We start from the raw sequence: 24,802 nt of genomic DNA, 5'->3' as shown, positions 1-24,802 counted from the left end.
GTGTTGCAGCAATGATCTTCACGAGTGACACTACAACGCTGGCTGGCCCGCGTTTTTCTCCTGTTTGGAGGGATCGCTTTTGATCATCTTAGGGACTGGCTGCCTGCGCGGTGGAAACTCCCTCCTGTCTACCAAATAGGAATCGGTTTAGCGCCATTAAACGACTTGGCTTAGTTCTGACAGCCTGGACGTTCTCACGACCTAATTCCTATTTAAGGACTTGTCCATCTATTTAAAGTACACGAACGGGGCGGGGGGGGCGGGGGGGAAAAAAGCACTGGAGACGCAACGTGCGCATGAGATACTGCGCCAAATATTCAGTTTCTTTTAGAGGCATGATACTGAGGGATCCCACGACTTTTATTTCCCCTTTTAGCGATAGATGCTTGAAAACTGAAATGCCCTATTAGGGATTAGAAAAATTATCTAACGGGTAAGTAAGCGGATTAAGCTGTTTAAAACCAAAAAAAAACAACAAAAAAAAAGCAGGATTCCAGCTAGTTTCTCATACAGAAAAGCGACACGAGCCAAAATAAAGCAAGCCCCTTAATGGTAAAACATCTCAAATGGGAACTAGAAAGCCTTTTCCACTGAGGGAAAAGGCCAGAAAAAGAGCCAAATATCTCAATAGCGATCAACAGACTCCGAGTAACAAAAATACGCTACAGGAAACGCTAGTCTCCGGTGATAAATAAGAGACCCAGCGGCACAGGATGCATGTGGGGTGAGCTGCTGGGGCCGGGGGGATGTGAGCGGCAAACGGGCTGTCCTCGCTCGCGCCGCGCGTCCGCCCGCAGCCGCAGCGCCGGCAGCAGCCCCGGCGCGGCCGTCCCTGCAGGACGGAGGCATGGGCATCGCCCCGCTCCTGCTGCTGGCCCAGGCCTTCGTCTGGGGGGCGCGCGGCGGCGCGGCCGAGCGCCCCGAGGTCCTCTGCGCCGGCGACGCCTGCTACACGCTGCACCGCGGCAAGCTGGCCTGGAGCGGCGCCCAGGAGAGGTGCGAGAGCAACGGGGGCAACCTGGCCACCATCAGGAGCTCGGAGGAGGCCGAGCGCGTCCAGGAGCTGCTGGGCAGGAGCCAGGCCGGGGCCGGGTGGCAGGGTAAGGTGTGGATCGGGCTGTCCCTGGAGAAAGGCAAGTGCGTGCAGGCCCACGACCCGCTGCGGGGCTTCGCCTGGGCGGCCGGCGGCGAGAAGACCAACTACTCGGCGTGGCTGGCCGAGCCCCACACCACCTGCCTGAGCCACCGCTGCGCCAGCCTGCAGCCGGCGGGGCCCTCCTCGCCCGCCGGCTGGGCCGACGGCCCCTGCCGGACCCCGCTGCCGGGCTACGTCTGCAAGTTCAGCTTCCAGGGCATGTGCGGGCCGTTGCCGCTGGCCGGCCCGGGCGCCGTGACCTACAGGACGCCGTTCGGGGTGGAGAGCGAGCAGTTGGCGGCGGCGCCCTTCGGCACGCTGGCGCAGGTGACGTGCGGGGCGGGCGGGCTGGCCGAGCAGCGGTTCGCCCTGTGCAAGGAGCGGCTGCCGGCGGGGGGTTTCGCGTGGCACCCCCGCGGGCCGCTCTGCGCCGCCGGCTGCGCCCACCGCAACGGCGGCTGCCAGCAGGAGTGCCTGGAGGAGGGCCCCGGGGCGCCGCCGCGTTGCGCCTGCCGTGCCGGCTACGCGCTGGCCGCCGACCTGGTGTCGTGCGAGCCCGTCGACGGCTGCCGGCCCAACCCCTGCGAGGGGCCGTGCCGTGGCCTCCCCGGCGGCGGCTTTGAGTGCAGCTGCCCGGCTGGCTACGGCCTGGCGCCCGACGGGCGGCGCTGCCTGGACGTGGACGAGTGCCTGGGGCAGCCGTGTCACCAGGAGTGCCGCAACACGGCCGGCAGCTTCGCCTGCGCCTGCCGCCCCGGCTACGAGCCCGAGGCGCCCGGCTCCTCGCGCTGCCGCGACGTCGACGAGTGCGCCGGCGGCGGCGGCGGCGGCTGCCCCCAGCTCTGCCTCAACGTGCCCGGCTCCTTCCTGTGCGCCTGCCGGCCGGGTTACCAACGGGACGCCCTGCGGGACGCCTGCGTGGACGTGGACGAGTGCCTGCGGGCCCCGTGCCCCGGCGCCTGCCTCAACGTGCCGGGCAGCTTCCGCTGTAGCTGCCCGCCGGGCTTCGAGCCGGGCCCGGATGGCGTCGCCTGCCACACCACCTCGCCGCCCGCCACCCCCCGGAGCAGCCGCCCGCCGGCTACCACGGCCGAGCGGTCCACGGGTTCGCCGGTGAGCCCAGCCGGGGCCACGCAGCAGCCCGCTCCCACCGAGGCGGCCGGGCGCGAGGGGCAGCACGCCGCCGACGGCCCCCGGCTCCTCCTCTACTACATCCTGGGCAGCTTGGTGGCCATCTTGCTGCTGGTGGCTTTTGCCCTGGCTTTGCTCGTGTATAGGAGGAGGAGGGCCAAGAAGGAGAAGCAGCAAGCCAAAAGCGCGGCGGACGACTACCGCTGGGTGCCCGAGCAGGCGGAGAGCCGCGCGGCGGGCGGCGAGTTCAGGTGAAAGCAAGGGCTGCCGGCAGGGCGCGGGGGCCGCCCCTGCCCGCGGGCAGCCCCTCCGAAGGGTCTCGCGGGGGGGAAACGCAGAGCCGCGAGCAACAGAGAGCGTTTTATAAAGGGGAAAAAAAAAACAACAAAAAAAAAGACGGTGGTGGTGGTGGTGGTGGTGGGGTGGGGGGGTGGATGCTGTCCCTTGAATGCTGTTTTGGACGCCTTCGTGTCTTGGATCTTCTCGTGACGCAGGACCCGGTATTTCCAGAGGCAGGCGCTCAGCCCTGCGTGACGAGACCCCCCCCCACTGACCCCCCCACCCCGCGTTAGATGTGCTTCGGGGCCCCGCTGCCTCTCCTGCCAGTGAAAAGTTAACGGGGAAGGAGTTGCTTCCTGAGCAGTTCGGGGACGACGAGCTGTTTAAAGCGACGGGTTTTACGTCAGCTGCGCTGGCTGCTCCTCAGGTCTCCGAAATTTCACGATTCCTACAAATAGCAAACGGCTAGTATTGACTTATTTTCTTAAAAGGAAAACGATTCATTTAATCTTTTCCTTTGATGTCCCCCACCTGCGTGTAAAATGCAAACACGCAAAAGAAGCAATTCTCCCCCTCCACCCCCCCCCTCCCCAAAGTAATACTTTGTCACCTCAAAAGAAATGTTAGTGTTTCCCCTTTGCCCGCATGGAAGCAGATAACTTGCCACTCAGCCTTCATTTTCGCCTTGTTTTCCTTGAAGTTGGTTTTCCAACCCTCACTTATTTCACAAGATCTGATTATCTGCAGCCATGAGTGGTTTGGTTTTTATTTTTTAAAGTTGCTACACCATAATAATTAAATAAGGCCCGCGTGAGAACTGCAGCAACAGAACACTTCCGCACATGAGCAGAAATAAGCTTAGCGGAGCTAATCGTCCCTGCAAAATTACTCAGAGCCAGTCAGGTGCAAGGCTGGAGCCTAAGCGATTCTGCTGAATTCTGGGAAGAGGGCTAATGCTGCTTCTCAGAACTGCTGACCAAGCGGGAAGGAAAGCCCAGGTATAGCTAATCCACCTAATGAAGGCAATAAAACCTGCGAGAATGAGATCTTCATGCATGGCAGGGAGCTCACAGGTACACAGTGTGCATGAGAACTGTTGAATTTAGCCTTTCGTGTAGGTAGCCAAGACGGAGAATATAAAAAGGTAGTGAAAAAGTATGTCTAGGAAGAACCATCCATCTATTTCCCACGTATTCAGAACAAAACCACTTGAAAAAATACAAAAAACAATCCTCCTTTTCAAATGCAGTCAGCGCTTGCCGTTGCATCATGTTTTTTGGTAGGCTCCCGTCCCAGCTGCTTGGGTTAAGCTTGCATGGCGTCCAGGCTGAGTGTATTTTTCATCCTCCCCCCCCCCCCCCACCCCCACCCCGGCATGGTAAAGAGTACACTGGATGTAGCATGTTTGCTGACTACTGAAACTTAAACATCCCCCTCAGAACAATATGCTTTCTCAGGGTGAAGTTGGTCCCTGGTCTTGGTTTGGGTGCTGCAAAGCAGAGGAAGCCAAGTCACTCTCAGGTCGTTGCACGTGGTGCGTGAAGGCCACAGTCTCGGCCTCGGCGCTCGATCCCCGGGAAGCATCAAGGGATGGGGAGATGACACCTGCGTCCTTACCCCCACCCGCTGGCTCCCAGGGAAGCCGGGGGAGCCGGCCACATCCTTTTAAAGGACTGAGCACTACATTTCTGCAAATAATCCTGTTCGTTTCAGTGCGACTCTAGAGGCGAGCAAATACCCTCTCACCGGAGCGGGCCAGGCAGGAGGAAGGAGTCGCAGTCTCCTGGGTACCTCTGGGTACCTTCTGGTACCCTCTCAGGGTACGGCGTTACAAGGTCTATCAGGAGGGCTTCGTTTGCTTACAAATCTCAAGCAGGTTGGCCATGCTGATCTATTTATAGATGTTTTAGACATTCTGGGAATTAAGTGCATTGCGCTGTGCTAACCGGTGTGTGCTTTTGCCCAGACGAAGGGCTGGGAAAGCTATCGTTAATGTGGCTCCGTGAACGTCACTGGAAGCTGGACTGGACCCAGGAATGCGTGTGAAACGGTGGCACTTTGTATACAGAAGTCCCTGATTTTGGTAACGTTGCTGCAGTTTTAAAAGCCAGCAGAGCAAAAAAAAAGCTAAACGCAGACGGTGATAATGTGGCTTGTAGGTACCTAGCTTTCAGAGAGCTGTTTACTCAGCTGTTTCTGAAAAGAAAGTCTCTTTAAACTGTTTCACAGTGAGAATCATCCCAAAATTGAGGCAGAGTACGGGGGCCATTCCTGCTTCCAGTCAAAGCAGCGCCACTTTCATTACTTACTGCAGTGAACCAGGGCTGTACAAGGCGAAAAGGTGCTGGAAAAGAATAGGCATGTTATTTGAAGGGTACATAAGTTCCCTGAAATTTCTGCTGTTTTTATTGTATACTTGAGGCTTAAATTGTGACAGAAACGGGAACTGAACACAAAAGAGTTTGCTGCGGGCAGCAGCCTACATCCTGTTCTTCAGTTCATGGAGGAAAAACCCTTTCCTGCTTTTTTTTTTCTTCTTCATTTCCCTATTGTAAAATTTAAAAAAAAAAACACACACAAAACAGGAAAATGTAGCTTCTAGCTGATACAAATGTTTTTAATGTTCTGTTCGTGCTTCCTTTTCTCTGCATGGTAGGATGAAGAAGCCGTGAATTTCACAGTGGCATTCCTGGAATTCCCACAGAAAATTCATAGCATGTCTTTGCTGTGACAGCAAGCCAGCAGAGCATTTTGAATGCAGGAATACATTAAGCAAATGAGCAATCCTACTAAAATCGGTGGGACAACCTGCAGGCGTGAAATTCTGCGTGTCCTGAAGGGCTGGGGTGCCTCAGGGTCTGTATGGGGGGAAAAGCAAGCACACCAGTGTGCGCCCCAGTTCGGGGACTACTTGATTTGCTCTAGCTACAGTTAAGGCATTTCCAAAATGTTTATAGTCTCAGGAGTTTCTCTGACATATTTTTCAGTGAAGATATCAATTAATTTCCATATTAACTCTTTTATTCCACTGTGAAGAAGCGAAAAGGAAGCATAAGTACAGACTTACAGCTGGTAACAGTCTGAGGGCTATTATTTATTCTAGAAATGCATCAGTAAAACCGATAAGCCTATTTTCTCCTGTGACCTTTGTGTATTCTGCTGTGTGTACCGTAGAGCATTACAAATGGAGTATTGTAGTCAGTTAAGCCTAGAGAAGACACTACTTTGTACATAGGTTTTAGTTTAGGGTTGATCTTGTGGAATTATTACATTTCCTGATGTAGCTTCCCTCCCCTTGGTGGAATCACACCAGAATAATCGCATAGCCTACTTTCTTCCTGCCGTGAACACAGCGGGAAAACTTTGATACGTGTCGTCATTTGGGAGTTATCTAGGGCCCAGTGAATACAATGGGCTAAAGCAAATAGGAAACGGCATCAGGCAATTTGGTACACCTGACTTAAAGTCAGGAGAGACAGGATAGTCATCCTGGCCCATGGGGGATTTACTGTGTTGCCCTGGGCAGCTGCCTCTTTGCTTCCTATTCCTTGCATATAAAAGGGATGTAATTATAAGCAAGACCTGTAATTGTTTTTCTGTTGATCTGTCAGGACTGGCTAGCTAACACATCTGAAATGTTTTGAACGTATCAACTGGTTTGTAAGCATAAAGCATTGTATTTTTATGGTCTGGAGTTAAGACTTTCCTCGTCCTGCATTGAGAGTTGCATCTATCCGTACTGACTGTGCCAGACTGCAACGGCACGGTACAACCCCCTTACCATTGCCTTAAACTAAAAGAAAAAGGTTATCTCAGCCTTTGAATAACACTGTATGTTGCTTTTCTGTTGGAACTAATAAAATCTAAAGAAAATATATCATTAGTGATTTTTAATATATACCGTGTCAATATCTATCGATTTGGTACATGCAAATTTTGTATTTCTTACAGTCTGTTTTCTCTCTAATCAAGGAGACACCCCGCAGATTTTCTGAGGATTTTAATCATGAGAAACCTCAGTTTAAGAATGAGAAGGCAAGCAGAAATGCTTGCTGAAGCCTTGATCTCTGAATTTGTTTAAAATCTATTTAATACTGCAGTTTAGCAGTAAATAAGTCTATTTTTAAGTCAATACCTTTCATCACCGTTGCTTTGCTAAACCATGCACGCGATGACTGCATACTACAGGGCACAACAAACAGAAGACAGATTTGTCTTACTATATGGGGTCACACCGCTAATCTTTGCTTCTTTTTTGAAGCTGTAGTCTATACGTGGAGGCAACGGCAGGCCCTCCCTGCCCAACCCAAGAACTGCAAGCTGTCCCGATTAAAAGCCTGTCTCCAGTGTTAGGAATCAAATGGCCATGGAAACTGGACAGATTATCCATCCTTTCAATGTGACCAGCTGTTTTTCTTTTCCTTGTCTAAATCTGAACCAAAAAAGAAAAGTTTTTGCTAAAATATCGTCTTTGATTTCTGAGGGAGAAAATAACTCTGTTCATTTTTAACATGTGCAGTTGGCTTGTAACTCCTAACCCCTCCCCAAACGTATTTTTAAATAGCAACCAAAAAAACCCGTTCCTGAAGAAAGCAAACTTTTCTCAGGCAAGCATTTTGTTGAAGATGCAGATAACTGTCAGGAACTGGACGAGCGGAAGATTTTTGAGCAGCCCTCTTGCAATGTAGCTCTTGCAAGGCAGAGGTAAGGCCCTTAGTCTGGACAGTACTGGTGAATCATCTTACGCTATCGCTACTCATCCTATGTGTAATGTCGCTACTCATCCTATGTGCAATGTAGTCAGTAGGATCCCAGCCCACCGAGCTGTCCGCAGTCACCTTTTGTAACTGTCTTCGTATTGACAGAGCTGGGCTTCAGGCGGTATCAGGGCACTGTTGACCTGAGCGAGGGTTTTTCACTCCATGCCTACCAAGGCCATGAGAAAGAGAAAAGAAAGCCCTGTCCTAGGCCATACAGAGACATGCTGAGACACATCTCCTGTTTCCATGGGGCTGGGGCCATTGGGATGATCTCGGTCAGATCCTAAACCCATAAGCAATCCTGCTGATTTCAATGTAGCTCTGTACGAAGGCAGATCAACTTTTCTGGTTCCGGTCAGTGATAGAGCAGAGAAGTCACTAGACGCTTTAAAACGGCAATATTGCTGGTAGCTAGAGCAGTCTCCACAATACGCACCACCAAAGAAAGGCCATGCAGGGAGAAGGTAAATTCTCACAAGGACTGGAAAAAACTCAGCAGCGCAAAGAACCCCTTAGTGTTGCCCCCATTTGCAATGGCATTTGCGTGGCTTTTTATTAGTCTTTGGCATTTTTCTTAAACAATGTTTAAAAAAACAAACAGTCAAAAAAGAGGATGCAGCATGTAGTGACAGATGGATATTCAGCGTCTGCACACATCAAAATACAAAGAGCATTTTCAGATTTATTCTGGCTACCCGTGGGAACTGCCACATGAAGATTTTGCACCAGCCATGCTAAACTTGGCAGCAGAGGCTGCTCACGGAGGTGGGAAGGATCCCCTGCTGAGTTAAGGGGCTGAGGAAAGCGGGAACACAACTACATTGTAGTAGGAGCAGCAGCGTGATGACAGCGAGCTGCGATCCAATAACACTCACAGCCTGTGTGTGGCAAGAGCCTCATCAGTCTGCTGTTATCATTAATCCTGTTTATTTTGCGTTGCCAAGGGACCGGCTGAGATTGGTACATACTGCATACGCACAGAGGAAGCAGAGTTCCTCCTAGAAGACCTTCAGGTCTAACTCAATAAACCAAAACAAAGGAATGCAATATGGTGATTTAGCCACCCTTCCGATTTCCCCCAGTTTTTCTGAGCTGGGAACCCAATCCAGGGGCACCGTTCCTGGGTGCTGGCCCCATGCCCCACTCTAAAGCAGCAGCAATGCTCCCCTGTGACTGCTAAAAAACCCAATGCTTCCAGTCCTACTCGAGCTCTCTTTTGCCAGCCTGACCGCTGCAAAGAGATGTGAGCGGCCAGGTCCTGCCGCTACCCAGCTTGGAGGGCTGCCTCCGTCCTCCCTGCAGCAAAACCAAGCACCTTGTCTCCTAGGTGGTGGCACAGCAGCAGCAAGATGGGTCTCCAGAGCCAGCCGAGGAAGGATCCAACCATTTGAGCTCTGCTCATTCAGCTTTTCTCTGCCTTCTCCAAAGCAAACGCTGCAGGCAGCGCATGAGCGTCCGATGGGACCACTCCAAACCATGGAGGCCCCATACCGAGTCCTCTGAAGTTAGTGGAGTTTGGGCCCACGCGGATTATTTCAGCTATGACTCCTCACCACACTGAGACATTGCCGCTTTGGCTGGTGACATCTGTGGCCCTGCAAGTGCCACGGGGCAGTTCAAAAGATCAGGTATATATTTTTCCCCCTTTTGTGGGAAAGGTGCTGCAGCAAAAAAGCCTTTACCAGAAGAATTTAGAGGGAAGGCATTGGGGAATGTTAAAATACAAGCTACCATGCTCCTCACTTCAAATCCCACAAAGAGTCAGACACTGCAAAAACAAATGCTTTAAATGTCTGCTCATTTCCCCTTCTTCTTATTTTTATCTTCTAAATATTTCTTGGCATTTGGTTCTCTCAAGTCCTTCCAAGGCTGGTAAGTGAAGTTAATGTCTCGCCAAGTAGATTTCAGCGCTGCTGGTGACAATGCGACAGAGGAAAGGAGCCAGCCTGCTGCGGAGAAAAGATCAAGCTTTCTTAAGGGCAAATCCAGAAAACCTCCCAGGTGCCTAAGCTGTCGTGCAAAGGCGTGTGTTGGAGGCGACACAGGGTTCAACAGTAAGCTCATGGAAAGGGGTAATGGTCTAATCTCCCCCATTAAGCAAAACTTCCAGCATTTCCCCTGTCAGGGCCTGAAAAGGAGAGCACTTGCAGACTCTTGTGTCAGTGTTACAAACACCGGGAAAGCTTATGGACCTTCTAGACATTGTATTTTTTGCTAAATGGGTCAGATATGGGGTGATTCCAAACAGAAGGAAAGTTGCCAGAAGGTGAGGAAGATGGGGGTGGGGGGGAAATAAGTCATGCGCTCGCCAATGCCAAATCAGCTCAAACATCCAGCCTTTTGAGGTTTTAATCCCTGTGGGAAACAGCACTTACCATTTTTCCTGTTATTAACCCAATGATTAACATAAGACTATGAACTAGAGGAAATAAATGAGACACACTTGCTTGCAGGACCTAATTCAGTCCTTTCAAAATTTGGTGGTGATCTGCAAAGACAGGCGCATTGTTCTGTTGTCTTATAAAACAATAAACAGCTTATTGCTTTGTAAACAGGCCTTTTTGGTAGTGGTTTTGCTTTAAACAGGAATACTGCGCCTTATGAAAGCTAGCTAGGCTTTGATTACCCCTATTACTGGCCAAGGGAGGGGGAAAAAAACGATTTGGGGTGAAACCTGTCCTATTGAGTTGATTAAAATGAACTTCAGAGTAAAGAAATTAAGGAGCCTTGGGTCTTAGCCTAGAGGAAAGAAATACCAGTTCCTTCCCTCAAAAAGCAATGGCTGCATGTGCTTAACGTATAAAGAGGCGAGAAATGTTGTTATACGTTAAAGTCAACCGCTTTGAACCTGATGCATTCATTTGCTCTTCACAGCCCTTGTCTTCCCACGATTACTACAAACGCGATTAATACAAATGTGGCCTGGCAAGAACACAGTAGAAACGGCAGCACCTCTCCTAAAGTCTTTCCGGAGAAAGAAAATTCACTGCTCTCAGACTGTGTTTTCTGTATCTATATTGAAAATCACGGTGCTATAACATGCTATCGGGATGTGAACAGATCTGCATCTCCAATACCAGCAGTCCTGATGTAGGCAAAATTTCCGTAAGCAGCACTCTTAATTAATATGCAGCCTATTAAACGTACTCACTACAGATGTGTTCTGCTTACCCATAGCATCGGCACCCCCTTGCAGAGCCCTCTGCATTGCCTTGGAGTGGGACTGGGTATGGGTTTGACCATAATTGCAGCCAGCTGACCTAAAAGTGCCTGGTTCAAAGGCTCTCAGGCTGCTCTGATTCCCAAAATAGGAAATCCTCAGGAGGCTAAGTGTTTGTGACAGGACACAAAGATTGTAATAAGAAGTTATATCATTTTTGCCATTGCTTTTATGGTAGTTTTGCAGAATACTTTGCATCCTGCAGACCAGTTATAAGGCCTAGCGATGTACTCCACCTCTCACTGTAAGATGCTAAAATCCGTTTGACAAAGCTTTATTGGTGTAAAAAGCCTAGAAAAATGAAACAGCATGAAAGAGACTTCACATAGATGAGAGTTAAGTCTTATTTTTGGATATATTTATGGGTGTGCTTCTCATTTAAGTCTGCAGTCCCACTCTGACCATTTGTGTTCCTCCCACTGGCAAAACAAAGCCTGAAGACATTTCAATTGAGGGCATGGTGACATTCTTTGTCCTGCCCTTCCTGGACTTGTTATACTTTTTTTTTTTTTTCCCTTGTAACTGCAGTAAACGTACCATTTCAGCTTTGTCTCACAGAAACAGCAGGCCCCCGGGTGGCTGTTTAAAACACTGAAGACGGCTTCCTTTGCACCAGCAGCCACCGGGGCTGGAAAAACACGGGGGTTCACATGGCCTTTGACAAGAAAGCCTGATCTGGCATAGTGAAATTTGCTTTTTTTTTTTTTTTTTTTTGCTGGGGCTTTCCTGAGAAGTATGTATATGTCTATGTATTAAGTCCAGCGTGGACCAAGTGCTTTGGCTCTGTTGCACACAGAGAGGACCAATGGCATCAGATACACCTGTCTGGCCATCTTGGCAGTCAGATCTAGCCTGGGCTTGTAGAGCTCCAGTAGGTGCAGACTACCCCAGCCAGTGACCATTTGCCCAGGATTTCTGGGTGTCCTGTTGGACCTACTGTTCTTATCGAGCTGATGGACACCAAGCGATGCCAAGCAGATGATCCAAGTCCTCTCATTCTTCCTCGTCAGTATTTTTGGATAGAATAAAAGGGTATATCTGGCTGTATGGGAGACCTAAATTCGCAGCAGGCATAGAAATACTAGCAGAATGTGCTGTGTGTTTTGCAGAGGCCACTTAGCACCCTTACAGGGTGTGGGCCGGTGCAGGTTTCTCTTCTGTTCGCGTCTACAGCCTCCTTCCCTCGCTCTCGAGTCCACCATGCAGTCCTTTGCAGCTCTGCACAGCAGGCATGCTGCTTTGGCACTGGGGTGCACCAAGGAAGAACGGCCAAATAGCCTAAGTTGGAGGCAAGATAGGGAAGAAACAGGAGGTTTCATGGGCTGAGCCCATTTCTTAACATTATTTGATAGGCAAACTGATGATAAATGCCGGGAAATCCTGACAGAACTATTTATTACGTTCTTCCGTGTTACCCATCATCTTCCTAAACGTATGGGGAAACTGAGTACTGCTGCTCTTGGGACCCTCATAAAATCCCTGTTTGAATATGTGTGGTGTAGATGCCTACAAAGTTCACTAAGGATGAGCTCATCAGAAATTCCCAAGGAATGCTATTATCTGTGCTGCTGTTTCTCTAATTTTACATGTCAGAAATCATGCACTTGTCTTCAAAGAAAAAGGGTAAAAGTAGTTAAGACTGTGGAGGTTTGTTCCCCATTTATCATTCGAATATGTAGAGTCCATGTTGTCAAGCTTCCTCAGTGACAGAATTGCACCAGGGTTTAAATGCAAGCTGAGCTTCTCATCAATAAATACAAAAAAGGAGTCACAGAATCACAGAATCACAGAATCGTTTAGGTTGGATGGGACCTCTGGAGATCATCTAGTCCAACCTCCCTGCTCAAGCAGGGTCCTCTAGAGCAGATTGCCCAGGATCACATCCAGACAGCTTTTGAATATCTCCAGCGAAGGAGACTCCACCACCTCTCTGGGCAACCTGTTCCAATGCTCTGTCACCCTCACAGGGAAGAAGTTTTTCCTCAGGTTCAGATGGAACTTCCTGTGGTTCAGTTTCTGCCCGTTGCCTCTTGTCCTGTTGCTGGGCACCACGGAGAAGAGGCTGGCCTCATCCTCTTGACACTCCCCCTTCAGATACTTGTACACATTTATGAGATCGCCTCTCAATCTTCTCTTCTCCAGGCTGAACAGGCCCAGCTCTTGCAGTCTTTCTTCAGAGGAGAGGTGCTCCAGCCCTCTAATCATCTTGGTAGCCCTCCACTGGACTCTCTCCAGGAGTGCCATGTCTCTCTTGGACTGGGGAGCCCAGAACTGGACACAGTACTCCAGGTGAGGCCTCACCAGGGCTGAGGAGAGGGGCAGGATCACCTCCCTCCACCTGCTGGCAACACCCTTCCTCATGCACCCCAGGATCCCATTGGCCTTCTTGGCCACAAGGACACATTGCTGACTCATGCTTAACTTGTTGTCCACCAGCACTCCCAGGTCCTTCTTGGCAGAGCTACTTTCCAGCAGGTCAACCCCCAGCCTGTACTGGTGCAGGGGGTTATTCCTCCCCAGGTGCGGGACCTTGCACTTGCCTTTGTTGAACTTCAGGAGGTTCCTCTCCGCCCACCTCTCCAGCCTGTCCAGGTCCCTCTGAATGGCAGCACAGTCTTCTGGTATGTCAGTCACTCCTCCCAGTTTAGGGTCATCAGCAAACTTGCTGAGGGTGCACTCTGTCCCTTCCTCCAGGTCATTGAGGAAGACTTTGAACACGAGTGGACCCAGGACTGACCCCTGGGGGACACCACTAGCTACAGGCCTCCAACTTGACTCTGTGCCATTCACCACAACCCTCTGAGCTCGGCCATCCAGCCAGTTCTCAAGCCACCTCACCGTCCACTCATCTAGCCCACACTTCCTGAGCTTACCTAGGAGGATGGGATGGGAGACAGTGTCAAAAGCCTTGCAGAAGTCCAGGTAGACAACATCCACTGCTCTGCCCTCATCTACCCAGCCAGTCATTCCGTCATAGAAGGCTATCAGATTGGTCAAGCATGATTTCCCTTTGGGGAATCCATGCTGACTACTCCTGATCACCTTCTTGTCCTCCACATGCTTAGTGATGACCTCCAGGAGGAGCTGTTCCATCACCTTTCCAGGGATGGAGGTGAGGCTGACAGGCCTGGAGTTTCCTGGCTCCTCCTTCTTGCCCTTTTGAAAGACTGGCGTGACATTGGCTTTCTTCCAGTCCTCAGGCACCTCTCCTGATCTCCAGGACCTTGCCAAGATGATGGAGAGTGGCCTAGCAATAACATCCGCCAGCTCCCTCAGCACTCGTGGCTGCATCCCATCGGGGCCCATGGATTTATGGATGTCAAGTTTGGACAAAAGATCTCTAACCTGATCCTCCTCCACCAAGGGAGAGTCTTTCTTTCTCCAGCCTTTCTCTCTTGTCTCCAAGGTCTGGAATTCCTCAGGACTGGCCTTAGCAGTGAAGACGGAAGCAAAGGCAGCATTCAATAACTCTGCCTTCTCTGTATGCTTCGTCACCAGGGCACCCGCCCCATTCAGCAGTAGGCCCACATTTTCCCTCGTCTTCCTTTTGCTATTGATGTATTTGAAGAAGGCCTTCTTGTTGTCCTTGACATCCCTTGCCAGATTTAATTCCAGCTGGGCCTTAGCCTTCCTTGTCGCATCCCTGCACGCTCTGACAACGTCCCTGTATTCCTCCCAAGTGGCCTGTCCCCTTTTCCACATTCTGTACACTTCCTTCTTCTGCTGGAGTTTGGCCAGGAGTTCCTTGCTCATCCATGCAGGTCTCCTGCCCACTTTGCTGGACTTCTTCCTCAGAGGGATGCACCCATCTTGAGCCTGGAGGAGGTGACGCTTGAATATTAACCAGCTTTCTTGGACCCCTCTTCCTTCTAGGGCCCTACCCCAGGAGATTCCCCTAAGTAGGTCCCTGAAGAGGCCAAAGTTAGCTCTCCTGAAGTCCAGTGTTGCAATCCTACTCGTTGCCCTGCTCCCTCCTTGTAGGATCCTGAACTCCACCACCTCATGGTCACTGCAGCCAAGGCTGCCCCCAACCTTCACATCTCCAACTAGACCTTCTTTGTTCGTTAGTACAAGGTCTAGCATTGCACCTCTCCTCGTTGGCGTCTCCACCACCTGAGTCAAGAAATTATCATCAATCCTCTGCAGGAACCTCTTTGACTGTTTGTGCCTAGCTGTGCTGTCTTCCCAGCAGATGTCAGGGTGGTTGAAGTCTCCCATGAGAACCAGGGCCTGTGATCGTGAGGCTACTTCCAGCTGTCGGTAGAAGGCCTCATCGATGACTTCCTCCTGGTCAGGTGGCCTGTAGTAAACCCCCACAACAGTGTCACCCATGTTACCCTGCCCTTTAATCCTTACCCATAGGCTCTCAACTTGCTCTTCATCCACCCCGAGGCAGAGCTCCATACATTCTAGCTGCTCCCTCACATAAAGAGCAACTCCACCACCTCGCCTTCCTGGCCTGTCTTCCCTAAAAAGCACATAGCCATCCATGACAGCATCCCAGTCATGTGAACTATCCCACCATGTCTCTGTCACTGCAATGAGATCATGGCCCTGCGACCGCACACAGATCTCTAACTCTTCCTGCTTATTCCCCATGCTGCGTGCATTGGTATACAGGCGTTTCAGAGAGCCAGTCAAGCACGCAGGCTTCCCAGAAGAGGTGCAAGAGGAGCCTCCATAGCCATGTCCCATGCTGTCTCCCCTGGTTGTATGCACCTGCTGGAGGCATCCTGACTCGAGCGGTGTTTTACTGACTCCCCTGCCACTATACCACTCCCCTTCCCCCATCTTGTCGAGAGGCCTTCAGAAAAGCCACAAATGTCACAAGATTAGCAACAGTCGTTAGTGTGATAACAGAAAGCCTTGCAAGGGTATAAGCCAAGCCGTGGAAATTGAGGCTACTTCATTAGACGGTAAAAGTCTCTTGCTGTATTTTGGAGCTGTCTTTGCATCTGCAGGAGAAAGGGTTCTTGTGCAACTCTCTCTTAGTGTCCAGCATGCTTTTGCTGCTTATTTTTTTTTCCACATTCGTTTCGACATGATGCAGGGAGACCACAGGTTGAAGTGGACGCATATCTTTTAATGATCCTAAATGGGATTTTGCATATATCATGCCCACTTGGGAAAGCACATATCTGTTACTTGGATAGCCTGGTTTTTATTTTTTTAAATTTATAACATAACAATTTAATATTGAAAAAAGACCTTTATGTATAATTATTAGCATTCTATTATTATCAAGCTTGCTTTCAAAATCAAACAAACAAGCAGACACAATCCTTGACAAATGCCCCCCACAATCAAAGGTCAAAGAAAGCGATTTGAAACATCCACTGTCAGCATTCTTTGGCGTAAGGATGACAATGGCATTTTAGATGACTCAGACTAAAAGAAAATGAAAGGTCTTTCTTCTGTTATCACAATGGACAGCTGGTAACGTCTTGCAATAACTTTTTAAATTGCAGAGAAGCATGATTAATCAACTTTTATAAAGGAAAAGAAGTATGTCTGCAGGAAAGGCATTTCTCTATCTGACTCAGCCTGAGAGCCACATGAGCAAATGGCGATGATGGTTTGAGGCAACAGAGCGTAAAGATCACCAGAACGCAAAGACACTATTAAAACACGATTAATCTGATTTCTTTTGTCCTGATTATGTTTTCTTTCTACTGGCAAGGTCAATCCTGCAAACTGTTTGCAAAACAAAGGACCTTTGTGTGAGAACCGCACACCTCACAGTTCTGAGAAATTTTTGTTTTGATAATACTATATTTTTCCTGGACATTTTTGAAATATTTTTCATCGTGCTGGCTTGAAAAGGAAATGCATATCTGTCTTATGATTGCTTAAAAAAAAAAAAAGTGAGCAGAAATCTAATGATGGTTTTTATTTTCCACTGATTACATTCTGTATTGTTACTTTTTCAGTTGTTTTCCCTGACCTTCCCCCTTTATTTTGCTGTTTTGCTTCTGAAAACACTGAAAAACAAAAAAAAAAAGGGAAGGGAAAATAAAATTCTGAGAAGTGGGGAAAAAAAAAAAAAACAACCAAACCGAAACAAAGTGAAAACTGGAAAACAGAATGTTTTATCTGAGCAAAGAAAGACTGGTGTTACCAAGTCTCAGGGACAATTCTCCTTCATGGATCTTCTAAGAGCGATGCCATTTCGAACGCTTTGTGAACTCGCTATGGGTCTGTTCCCTTTCCGGATCACGTACGGAGGGTCTAAGTGGATGAAAGAGCTTAGGGGCAACAGAGCCCTTGCTGAATGAACGATTACAGCAAGCGAACGATTGGCAGTTGCTCCGAGTGAGAAACCCTCTGCAGAATCACTGACAGGTATTATAGCAACGTGCGGTCTAATTTGTCCTTTCTTTACAAAGGAATAAATGGTTACGCGAAGTCAGAACAATGGAGGATCAAAACCTGCAGGATATGTGTCACGCAGGAAGAGATGATAACTTTAGGTCGAGGTTAGCTAATCCTGACCTAACCACAGCCTTTCCCCTAGTGTTGACTTCTACTGGAGAAAATGAAGTCGTCCTGCCCCACAAGGCCACAGCTAGTTCAAGGGTAAGGAACAAATCCTGCCTTAATCTTAGCCCTTTTATTTAATTTTTTCTAATTTGAGTAAATCCATGCTGACAAAAAGTGCAGAGACATTTCTCTCACTAGACCTGAAATTCTCAAATGGGAGTAAATTGTTTTGAAAATTGGTGGAGTGTGGGTGAAACATGCATTTTCTGCCTGTGGCAAACATAGATTTAAAAGAATCGTTTTTCCCTGCTGATAACCTAGAGTGTAAAAAATCCTTTTATTTGTCAATGACATTTTTGGGTTTTTTTTTCCAAAGCAAAAAAAAAAGTAAAGATGAGGAAAGTTCCCGGGAAAGCTTTCATTTAACAAAAGGGACATTGATGTGGGAAAAGCTGTGGCCAGCCCCCCCCAGCAGGTACTACTTCAACGGTGTCATCAGAACCATCTAACAGGCACCAACGTGCACCAACAGAGAGATGTGAGCCTCTGGTAGGCAAGCGCTCCCTTTGCACCACCTCAGGAAGCTCACTCCAGCGTAACGCCGGCGTAATTGCATCTATCCGTGGGGTCACATCAGCGTCAGTGCGGCAATTGGGCAGCGCATCTGGACCGAAACGGTAAAAGGGTCGTGCGTCTCCTCGTTGGCACCAGCTACAACGCGGAGCTCTACGTGAGTTAGCCGCCCTCCTTGTAGCCCCACGGTTGACAACGTGAGGGATGTGAGGAGAACATCTGCCATCATCTTTCAGTGCAACGCAGGCCCACAATGCCCGAGGCCCACAGTGGCCGAGGCTGTGCTGGAGACAGGTTAGCCCCACTCGGGAGACCTGGCTGGTAAAAACTGCCTCCTGACACCGTCCAGGAGCAGGGATTCCTGCTCTCTGCCCAGCTGCAGAGCTGGAAGCTGCTGTAACTTTGGTGTGGCCCAGCTGCATACATCCTGTTATGGCAGAAGTCATCAGCTGGCCCAGTTACTCAGAAGTCTTGCAAGGTAAGGTGACAGCATTTTTGCAGACGCTCCCGTTGGTTAGTTTTACCACGCATAATCTGGTGAGGAGTGTTTGCTCTCTGCTGTGAGCTCTTTTACAAGTTCATCTAAGAAAAGAGCCTGCTTCTGCGTCACTGGTACCTGCTTTCACTGGGAGGTGATCACCAAGATCTCTAATTCATGGCATCTCTCATTAGAAATTTCGACAGCAGGCAGACACAACACCTGCAATAAGACAATCAAGGTTACTACAGAGGTATTGCTTCTGAAATGTCTCCTATGTCTGGCTACGGGCAGTAGAAATGAACGGGTAAATACAGCGGGCTTGAAGTACTTCAGTCAGGAAATCCTCCAAAAGCCAATGGTGTGGGGAAGGGAAGGGCTGAGGGAAAATAGATCTTCCCAGCAAAGTCTATGGAATAATTAAATGATAAATGTGAATGCTCTGTAGGCCAAGTTCAAACCTGCCCATCTCTCCTACGCAGTCTAGGTAGCAAATGGCATTTCCTAATAATTCCTCTTCCCAGAGACAGGCTGATGGCCAAAGGTGTGAAAAGAGGTCAAAGCCACGAACCAGAGAAGGCATCTGATACAGAGCATGAGCTCTTCATCTCTTTTTGCCATCACGCTAACTTCGCAGATCACCTAAGAGCAGTGTTTAGGGCCATTATTAATGATTACTGTTACTCTTTTCCCCATCTCTCTTTTTTTCCACAGCAGGAGTCGTTACCAACACCCTCCTGCGTGCTACGCGAACCAGACGGGGCTGGAAAGCAACAAGACATAAAGTGGGAGTTTAAGAAAGCAACCTCGGAGCAATGCACGAAGTAAAGAACGAACTGATTTGTTTTCTCTGCAGGGGATCGATCCCGAAGGCCAGCTGCTGTGTTTGATAAAAGCGCCACTTTCTAAATTGAAGAAAGGATCAAATACCCTTTTCTTTGAACGACTAAGCTCCGGAAGTTTGTTTTTCATTTTCCTTTTGCTCCTGGGTATGTTCTGATCGTGCAGGTGGGTCCTACCAACATAAAAACATTGGAAGGAAAAAGCTGTTAAAGGAACGTAAGTGAAATTGCTCTGCGGGGAAGGAGGGGACGCAGGGAAGACTCGTGTGTACTGAGCGCGCAGTTCACAGGTGCTCTGTGCCGACCATGGCACTATTATATATTACAAGCTCCATTAATAATTTACCCCTTTGCTGCAAACGTGCTCGTTGCGCGGGGAAGCAGCAGGACAACGCGCGCTGGGAGCGCGGGGGCGCTTTGCTAGACAGCTAGAGACCCTGCCCCAACAGACGGCTCCTCAGCCGCATCATTCCCGGACCGGTCTCCCCGCCGCCGCAGATGCTCGCGGGGTTTCCTCTTCGGCAATCTAACGCAACCTTCCTGAGCCTGGCTGCCCGCGCCGCTCCGAGTAACGGGGGAATTAGCGCCGTCCTGGCTAGTAAGCCTGCGATGGCTTTCATCTCTTCGGCACGGGGAAAGTGTGGACCTTCAGGGGGCTGCCCCGCGGTCAGGAGGGGGGGCGTAGTAACCTGAAGGGTTGCTCTGAAGGAAGGGAGAAAAAGAGCCCCTTTTTCCTTTGCACTCTCCTCATCTTCCAGCAAAACTCTCCCTGAACGCACCCCGGCTGTGGCCCTGTTTGGAAACGCCGCTTCCGCCGCCAGGGAGGGATTGGACTGTACACCCAGAGAAACAAAAGCAGGCGATGGGAAGAGGCAAATGAAAGAACAAACACGGCCGTTTACCCTCTGGGTCCTGATCTTTGCTGCATCAAAGGAGCGAAACTAAAAGGCTTCTCTTAATGCTCCTGTTATTACACGGTCAGCAGAGTTGTCCTGCACCAGGACATGCGCTGCTGCCCCCCCCTGCCCAAGAGGAGGGAGTTCTTGCCTAGAAGACGCTCGGGGACATCACAACTGAGCGTTCGCTAAAAATCAGGTCTCCCTCCCCAGCTGTGTCACAAGCTTCCTTGCTGCATGCCCATCACAGGGTTGCTCAGTGCCTCAGTTTCCCTATTTGTCACAGTCGCGACGGCAGGCGAAAGGAGCGCAGAAAAGCGGCCTCAGCCCTGTTCTGGGCAATGCGCTGCATGAAATGCTGGGCGGCTGATCAGCTTTGGGAAACGCTCAGAGCACAGCAGCACTTGACATGCTCTGATGGGAACTGAGCTGGCCGCGCGTTCCCTGCAAAGGCAGCTGCAAGACACCTGGCCTGAGAAGTTGGCATGGAAGAAGAGAACGGACTGCCAAGGAACAGGTTATGCTCAAGGAACAGTTACTCATAACTGTTGCCTCCCCTGGGGGCAACAAAAATAACTAACGTGAAATCAAGACACTGCAAAACGAAGCTCCACGAGAGGGTAACGTGAGCAGTGGTGTTTAGGCTAGAAGAGACCGACGGCCCATAGGTCTGACCTTGGCGCGTCGTGGCATGCCAAGCGGCACACTTACTCGTATCACTTGTCAGGCTGCCATCGTAGCTGCTGCTGTCACCGGCTTGTATCAGCTTCCTTGGCCTGTTGCTGACTGCAGTGTACCAAGAGCAGTACCCGACAGGTCTGCAAGCACCTGGAGGGCCTTACCATCCAGGTAGGAAACCAGGCTGGGCTTTGGACGGCCCGATTTCACTCCCTGGGTGACCTACAGCAAGTCAGTCAGTTTTTGCTCCCTCTAGTTTTTGCTCCTCCTTTTTAGAAGGAGAATAATGATTACTCCTTGGTCTGTTCAGACCCTAAAGCCCACATCCTCAAAGCTGCCCTGGTCACCAGTACCCAGCACCTAATATCTCAATGCTTTGGAGAGCTGGACCTGCAGAAAGTTTGGGGGGGGGGCTTTTTCCATCACCTACAGTGCCCTGCAGACTCACAGAGTTATTGAGACTAGTTCTCAGCCCTTCTGGTTTTATTCTTTTTTTTTTTGGTCATCTGTACTTCTCCGAGCTCCTTAAAAGGGCAGCAGCAGCAGCATCACCTGCATAGTGAGGGTACTGGGGCAGAAGATATGATTTGTCGGTGGGCAGAGCCTGCGGTCCCCGCTCTTTTCCAGCCCCCGGGGATGCTGCGGCAGCATCGCCGCGGCCGCTGCGGAAGCCAACTCCAAACGCGCCCCGCGGGAACCCGGGCCAAGGCAGGTGCTTTGAGACCTGTGGGCAGCAGAAACCCCCCCCCCCGCCCCATCCCCAGAGGCTTCAGGTGCCGTGCCACCCGCCGGGGGGGGGGGTCTCAGCCCGGTGGACCCCCTGCTCGAGCTGCCCGCTAGAAATCAGCCCAAAGCTTTTCCTGCTGGGGGGGGGGGGGGGGGGGGCTCGGGAGGGAAGCGCCCATCAGCTTTGGCACGGGGCAGCGCTCGGGGGGGGGTCCCGCTGCCAAGGACCCCCCCCCTCCTCCGAGGGTGGGGTGGGGGGAGGACGGGGGAGGCGGACCCTGGCAGCCCCCAATCTCCCGGTCCCAACAGGACGAAAATAAAGCGTCCGAGAGGGAAAATCGCCGCCGGAGCGGGGGACGAGCGCGGAGCGGGCGGCGGGCTGAGCCGGGGCGGGGGGGGGGGGGGGAGGAAGCCGCGTCCGCCGCTGGCTCCGCCAAGGGGCGCCCGGCCCCGACCGGCCCCCGCCCCGCCGGGGCGGCCGCGATTTACTCACAGCCGGGCCAACGGGGCCATCCCCGCCGCAATCATCACTCAGTGCAGCATCAGCCCTTCCCCAGCGGCACTTCCTTCCTCCCGGCGGGCGGCAGGGAGGGCCGGAGCACTTATAAAAACGCGGGCACGGGCGCCGAGGCATGACAGAGATTTCCCGACGCCGCCGCCGCCGCCGCCGCCGCCGCCCGCCATGCGGCGGCTCCCGCTGCCGCTGCTGCCGCTGCTGCTGGCCGCCGCCGCGGGAGCGGGAGCGGGGCTGCCGCCGCCGTCGGGCACGCAGTGCATCGAGCACGACTGCTTCAGCGTCTTCTGGCTGCCGGGGCCCTTCGCCGGGGCGAGCGCGGCGTGCGAGGAGCGCGGCGGGCACCTGATGACGGTGCGCTCCACCGTGGCCGAGGATGCCATCGCCTTGCTGGTGCAGAACCGGCGCGGCAGCCTGTGGCTGGGGCTGCGGCTGGCGCAGGCCTGCACCGAGCCGGCCGAGAGGCTGCGCGGCTTCCAGTGGGTCACGGGCGACCGCAGCACCGACTACGAGAACTGGCGGCAGGGGCAGCAGCGCTGCCGGCAGCGCTGTGTCACCGTGGCGCAGGACCTGCGCTGGGAGGAGCGGCGCTGCGACGCGGCCGCCGACGGCTTCCTCTGCGAGTTCAACTACGCCGACACCTGCCCCAAGCTGTCGCCGGCCGCCGGCTTGGCCGTCACCTACACCACCCCCTTCGGGGCCCGCGACAGCGACTTCCTGGCGCTGCCGCCGGGCAGCGCGGCGCACGTCGCGGCGCTGGGCTTGGAGCTGCGCTGCGCCGAGCCCGGCGACGGCGGCGGGGCGCGCTGGGGCCGGGAGGCGCCGGGCGCTTGGCCCTGCGAGTTGGCCAACGGCGGCTGCGAGGCGGCGTGCGGCACCGAGCAGGGCCGGCCCGCTTGCCTCTGCCCCGCCGGCAAGAGGTTGGGCGCCGACGGGCGCAGCTGCGCCTCGCCGTGCGCCGACGCGCCCTGCCAGCATCACTGCGTCCCCAACGGGGCCACCTTCCTCTGCATGTGCGACTCCGGCTACGAGCTGGCCGCCGACGGCAGCAGCTGCCGGGACGTCGACGACTGCGCCACCAAGCCGGGCATCTGCGACCAGGACTGCGTCAACACCGAGGGCGGCTTCAGGTGCCAGTGCCACCAGGGCTACGAGATGGTGGACGGGCACTGCCGCTTCCAGTCCCACTGCTACGAGACCTCGTGCAAGCACAAGTGCGAGGACGTGCCCGGGGGCTACCGCTGCAGCTGCTTCGAAGGGTATGCCGTCCACCCCCACGAGCCCACGCAGTGCGTCCTGCACTGCAACCAGAGCGAGTGTCCGGCAGAGTGCGACCCGCACGCGCTGGATTCCTGCGAATGCCCCGACGGATTCATCTTCGACGACCGGGGGGGAGGGCTGAAGTTCTGCGTCGACATCGATGAGTGCGACATGAACTTCTGCAGCCACAACTGCACAAACCACCCTGGCAGCTACACGTGTCACTGCTACGCGGGGTACAAGCTTGTCGACCGGAACCAGTGCGCAAAAATAGGCGAGGAGGAGGAGGAAACCTATTCGGGCGACTTAGAGCCTGGCCCCGAAACACCCATCCCCACCTGGACACCGCCAAAGGCAGGCCACCTCCACCCTGGCGTTCTGGTTGGCATCACTGTGGGCCTCCTGTCCATGCTTTTGGTCCTGCTGGCTTTGGTCTACCACCTGACGAAGAAGCGCTGCAGATCCCCCACTGCTATGGATTATAAGTGTAACAGCAGCACCGAAAAGGACGTGGGACTTCATCAAGTGACCTCAGGGTGCACCTCTTCTAACCAGAAACTGTAGAGAATTTGGGTAGCGTGGAAAGAGGGAGGCGAATGGAACTGGTGTAAGTCTTTTTCACGTTTTTAATGAAAAAAGAGAGAACTTCAGGAAAAGCTGTGATCACCCCCGCCCTTCGAAAACCACTGTTTTCCCGCTAGCTCTAGTAATAACTTGCTGCAAAGGATGGGGAAGGTGAAAAGCGTGCCGTCCTGTGCTGAGCTTTCCCACTCCTGCTCCCTGTACAGAAAGGGTCAGACCTTTTTTTGGCTTTCCTCTTTGCCCGAGTCAGCAACCTCTGTGAAGTTTCAACGAAAAGGTCTGTGCGTGTGTATGCGTCTCCATTTGGAAGTGACTTTTTAAGCCCATGTGGACCGTGGAGGCAAGAGCACATATGCAATAGACTATTTAATTAATAATGATGGACCTTAAACGGTCTCTTGCCTGATGGTTGTCAGCTAGGCCACCCGAGTGCCTTCTCTTCTCAGCTGGAAAGTATGCCACCAGCTCGGAGGTAAAGGTTTTCCTGGGATGAAGAGGAGCTGGCATGCTCCTGCCTTTGTTTAGGTTCGGTTTAATTTTTTTTTAAACTGATTAACTATGAAAGAAGTAGCAAAGATCTTTTGGTCAGCGCTTCTCCTGGCTTCCCTGCACTGGTCTGCACGTTGGCAGAAGTTTCATGCGCTTTCTCTTTTTCGCTCTCTGTCTTACACAGCCTCTCACCTCCAGCAGCCGGGCGCTTTTTTGCATATAACCAGCAGCAATAGTCGGGACTCTGCTGACCGTCACTGTTTGAGGGCTAAAATGGCTGATTTTTATTCCTCCTTGTCGTCTGGGGGTTTTGGGGGAGGCTGTGCGGAGCTTGAATGGGGATACCAAGAATGCGAGAGCAATTTTTTTTTTCAGGAAGGGCCTTTTTCAAAGCCTGACTGTGCCTTGCGTTCACCGCACGATTTCGTCTGTGATTTTCTTTCATCGCTGGATTAAAATGTCGTTAACAAGGCCGCTTAAGTTTTTTCTTGCGTTTCCTTTAGTCTCAGCCTGCTCGGGCGAAATCCTATTTGTGTTGAAGTTAGCGGCAGGGCTTCCAGTGGCGTTAGCGGGAGCAGGACCCAGCCCTGTGTTTGCTTTCCAGCCACAGACTGGAGGAAATCTGGAAAACTTGTATGTATTTTTCCAGCTCTTTTTATAAAATAGTGAGACAATGGGCTTAGGAAGTTCTGCAAATCTCACACGGTGCCAGTACATGTATTATGCAAGAAAACACGCCGAAAGAGAAGGGGGGGGGGG

General features: G+C 51.9%; 1 protein-coding gene and 1 long non-coding RNA gene across 2 annotated transcripts; one reads left to right on the top strand and one right to left on the bottom strand.

Annotated features, from left to right (window-relative positions):
• Window positions 1–718: 718 nt before the first annotated feature.
• LOC104142953 (fibrillin-3) lies at window positions 719–24,717 on the top strand. The gene is made up of 2 exons (XM_068936522.1): window positions 719–2,517; window positions 21,694–24,717. Exons 1-2 carry the CDS (start codon window positions 848–850, stop codon window positions 23,534–23,536), a joined length of 3,513 nt encoding a protein of 1,170 aa, XP_068792623.1. The 5' UTR covers window positions 719–847; the 3' UTR covers window positions 23,537–24,717.
• LOC138066914 (uncharacterized) lies at window positions 16,401–20,887 on the bottom strand. The gene is made up of 3 exons (XR_011140609.1): window positions 20,506–20,887; window positions 18,987–19,071; window positions 16,401–18,278 (listed from the first exon to the last, which is right to left on the bottom strand). It is a non-coding gene; the product is annotated as an uncharacterized lncRNA (long non-coding RNA).
• Window positions 24,718–24,802: the final 85 nt, after the last annotated feature.

This window comes from Struthio camelus, chromosome 3 (assembly GCF_040807025.1).
Source record: "Struthio camelus isolate bStrCam1 chromosome 3, bStrCam1.hap1, whole genome shotgun sequence".
Classification (NCBI taxonomy): Eukaryota; Metazoa; Chordata; class Aves; order Struthioniformes; family Struthionidae; genus Struthio; species Struthio camelus.
Note: the sequence above shows the minus strand (reverse complement) of the source record. Positions and strands in the feature narration are given on the sequence as shown.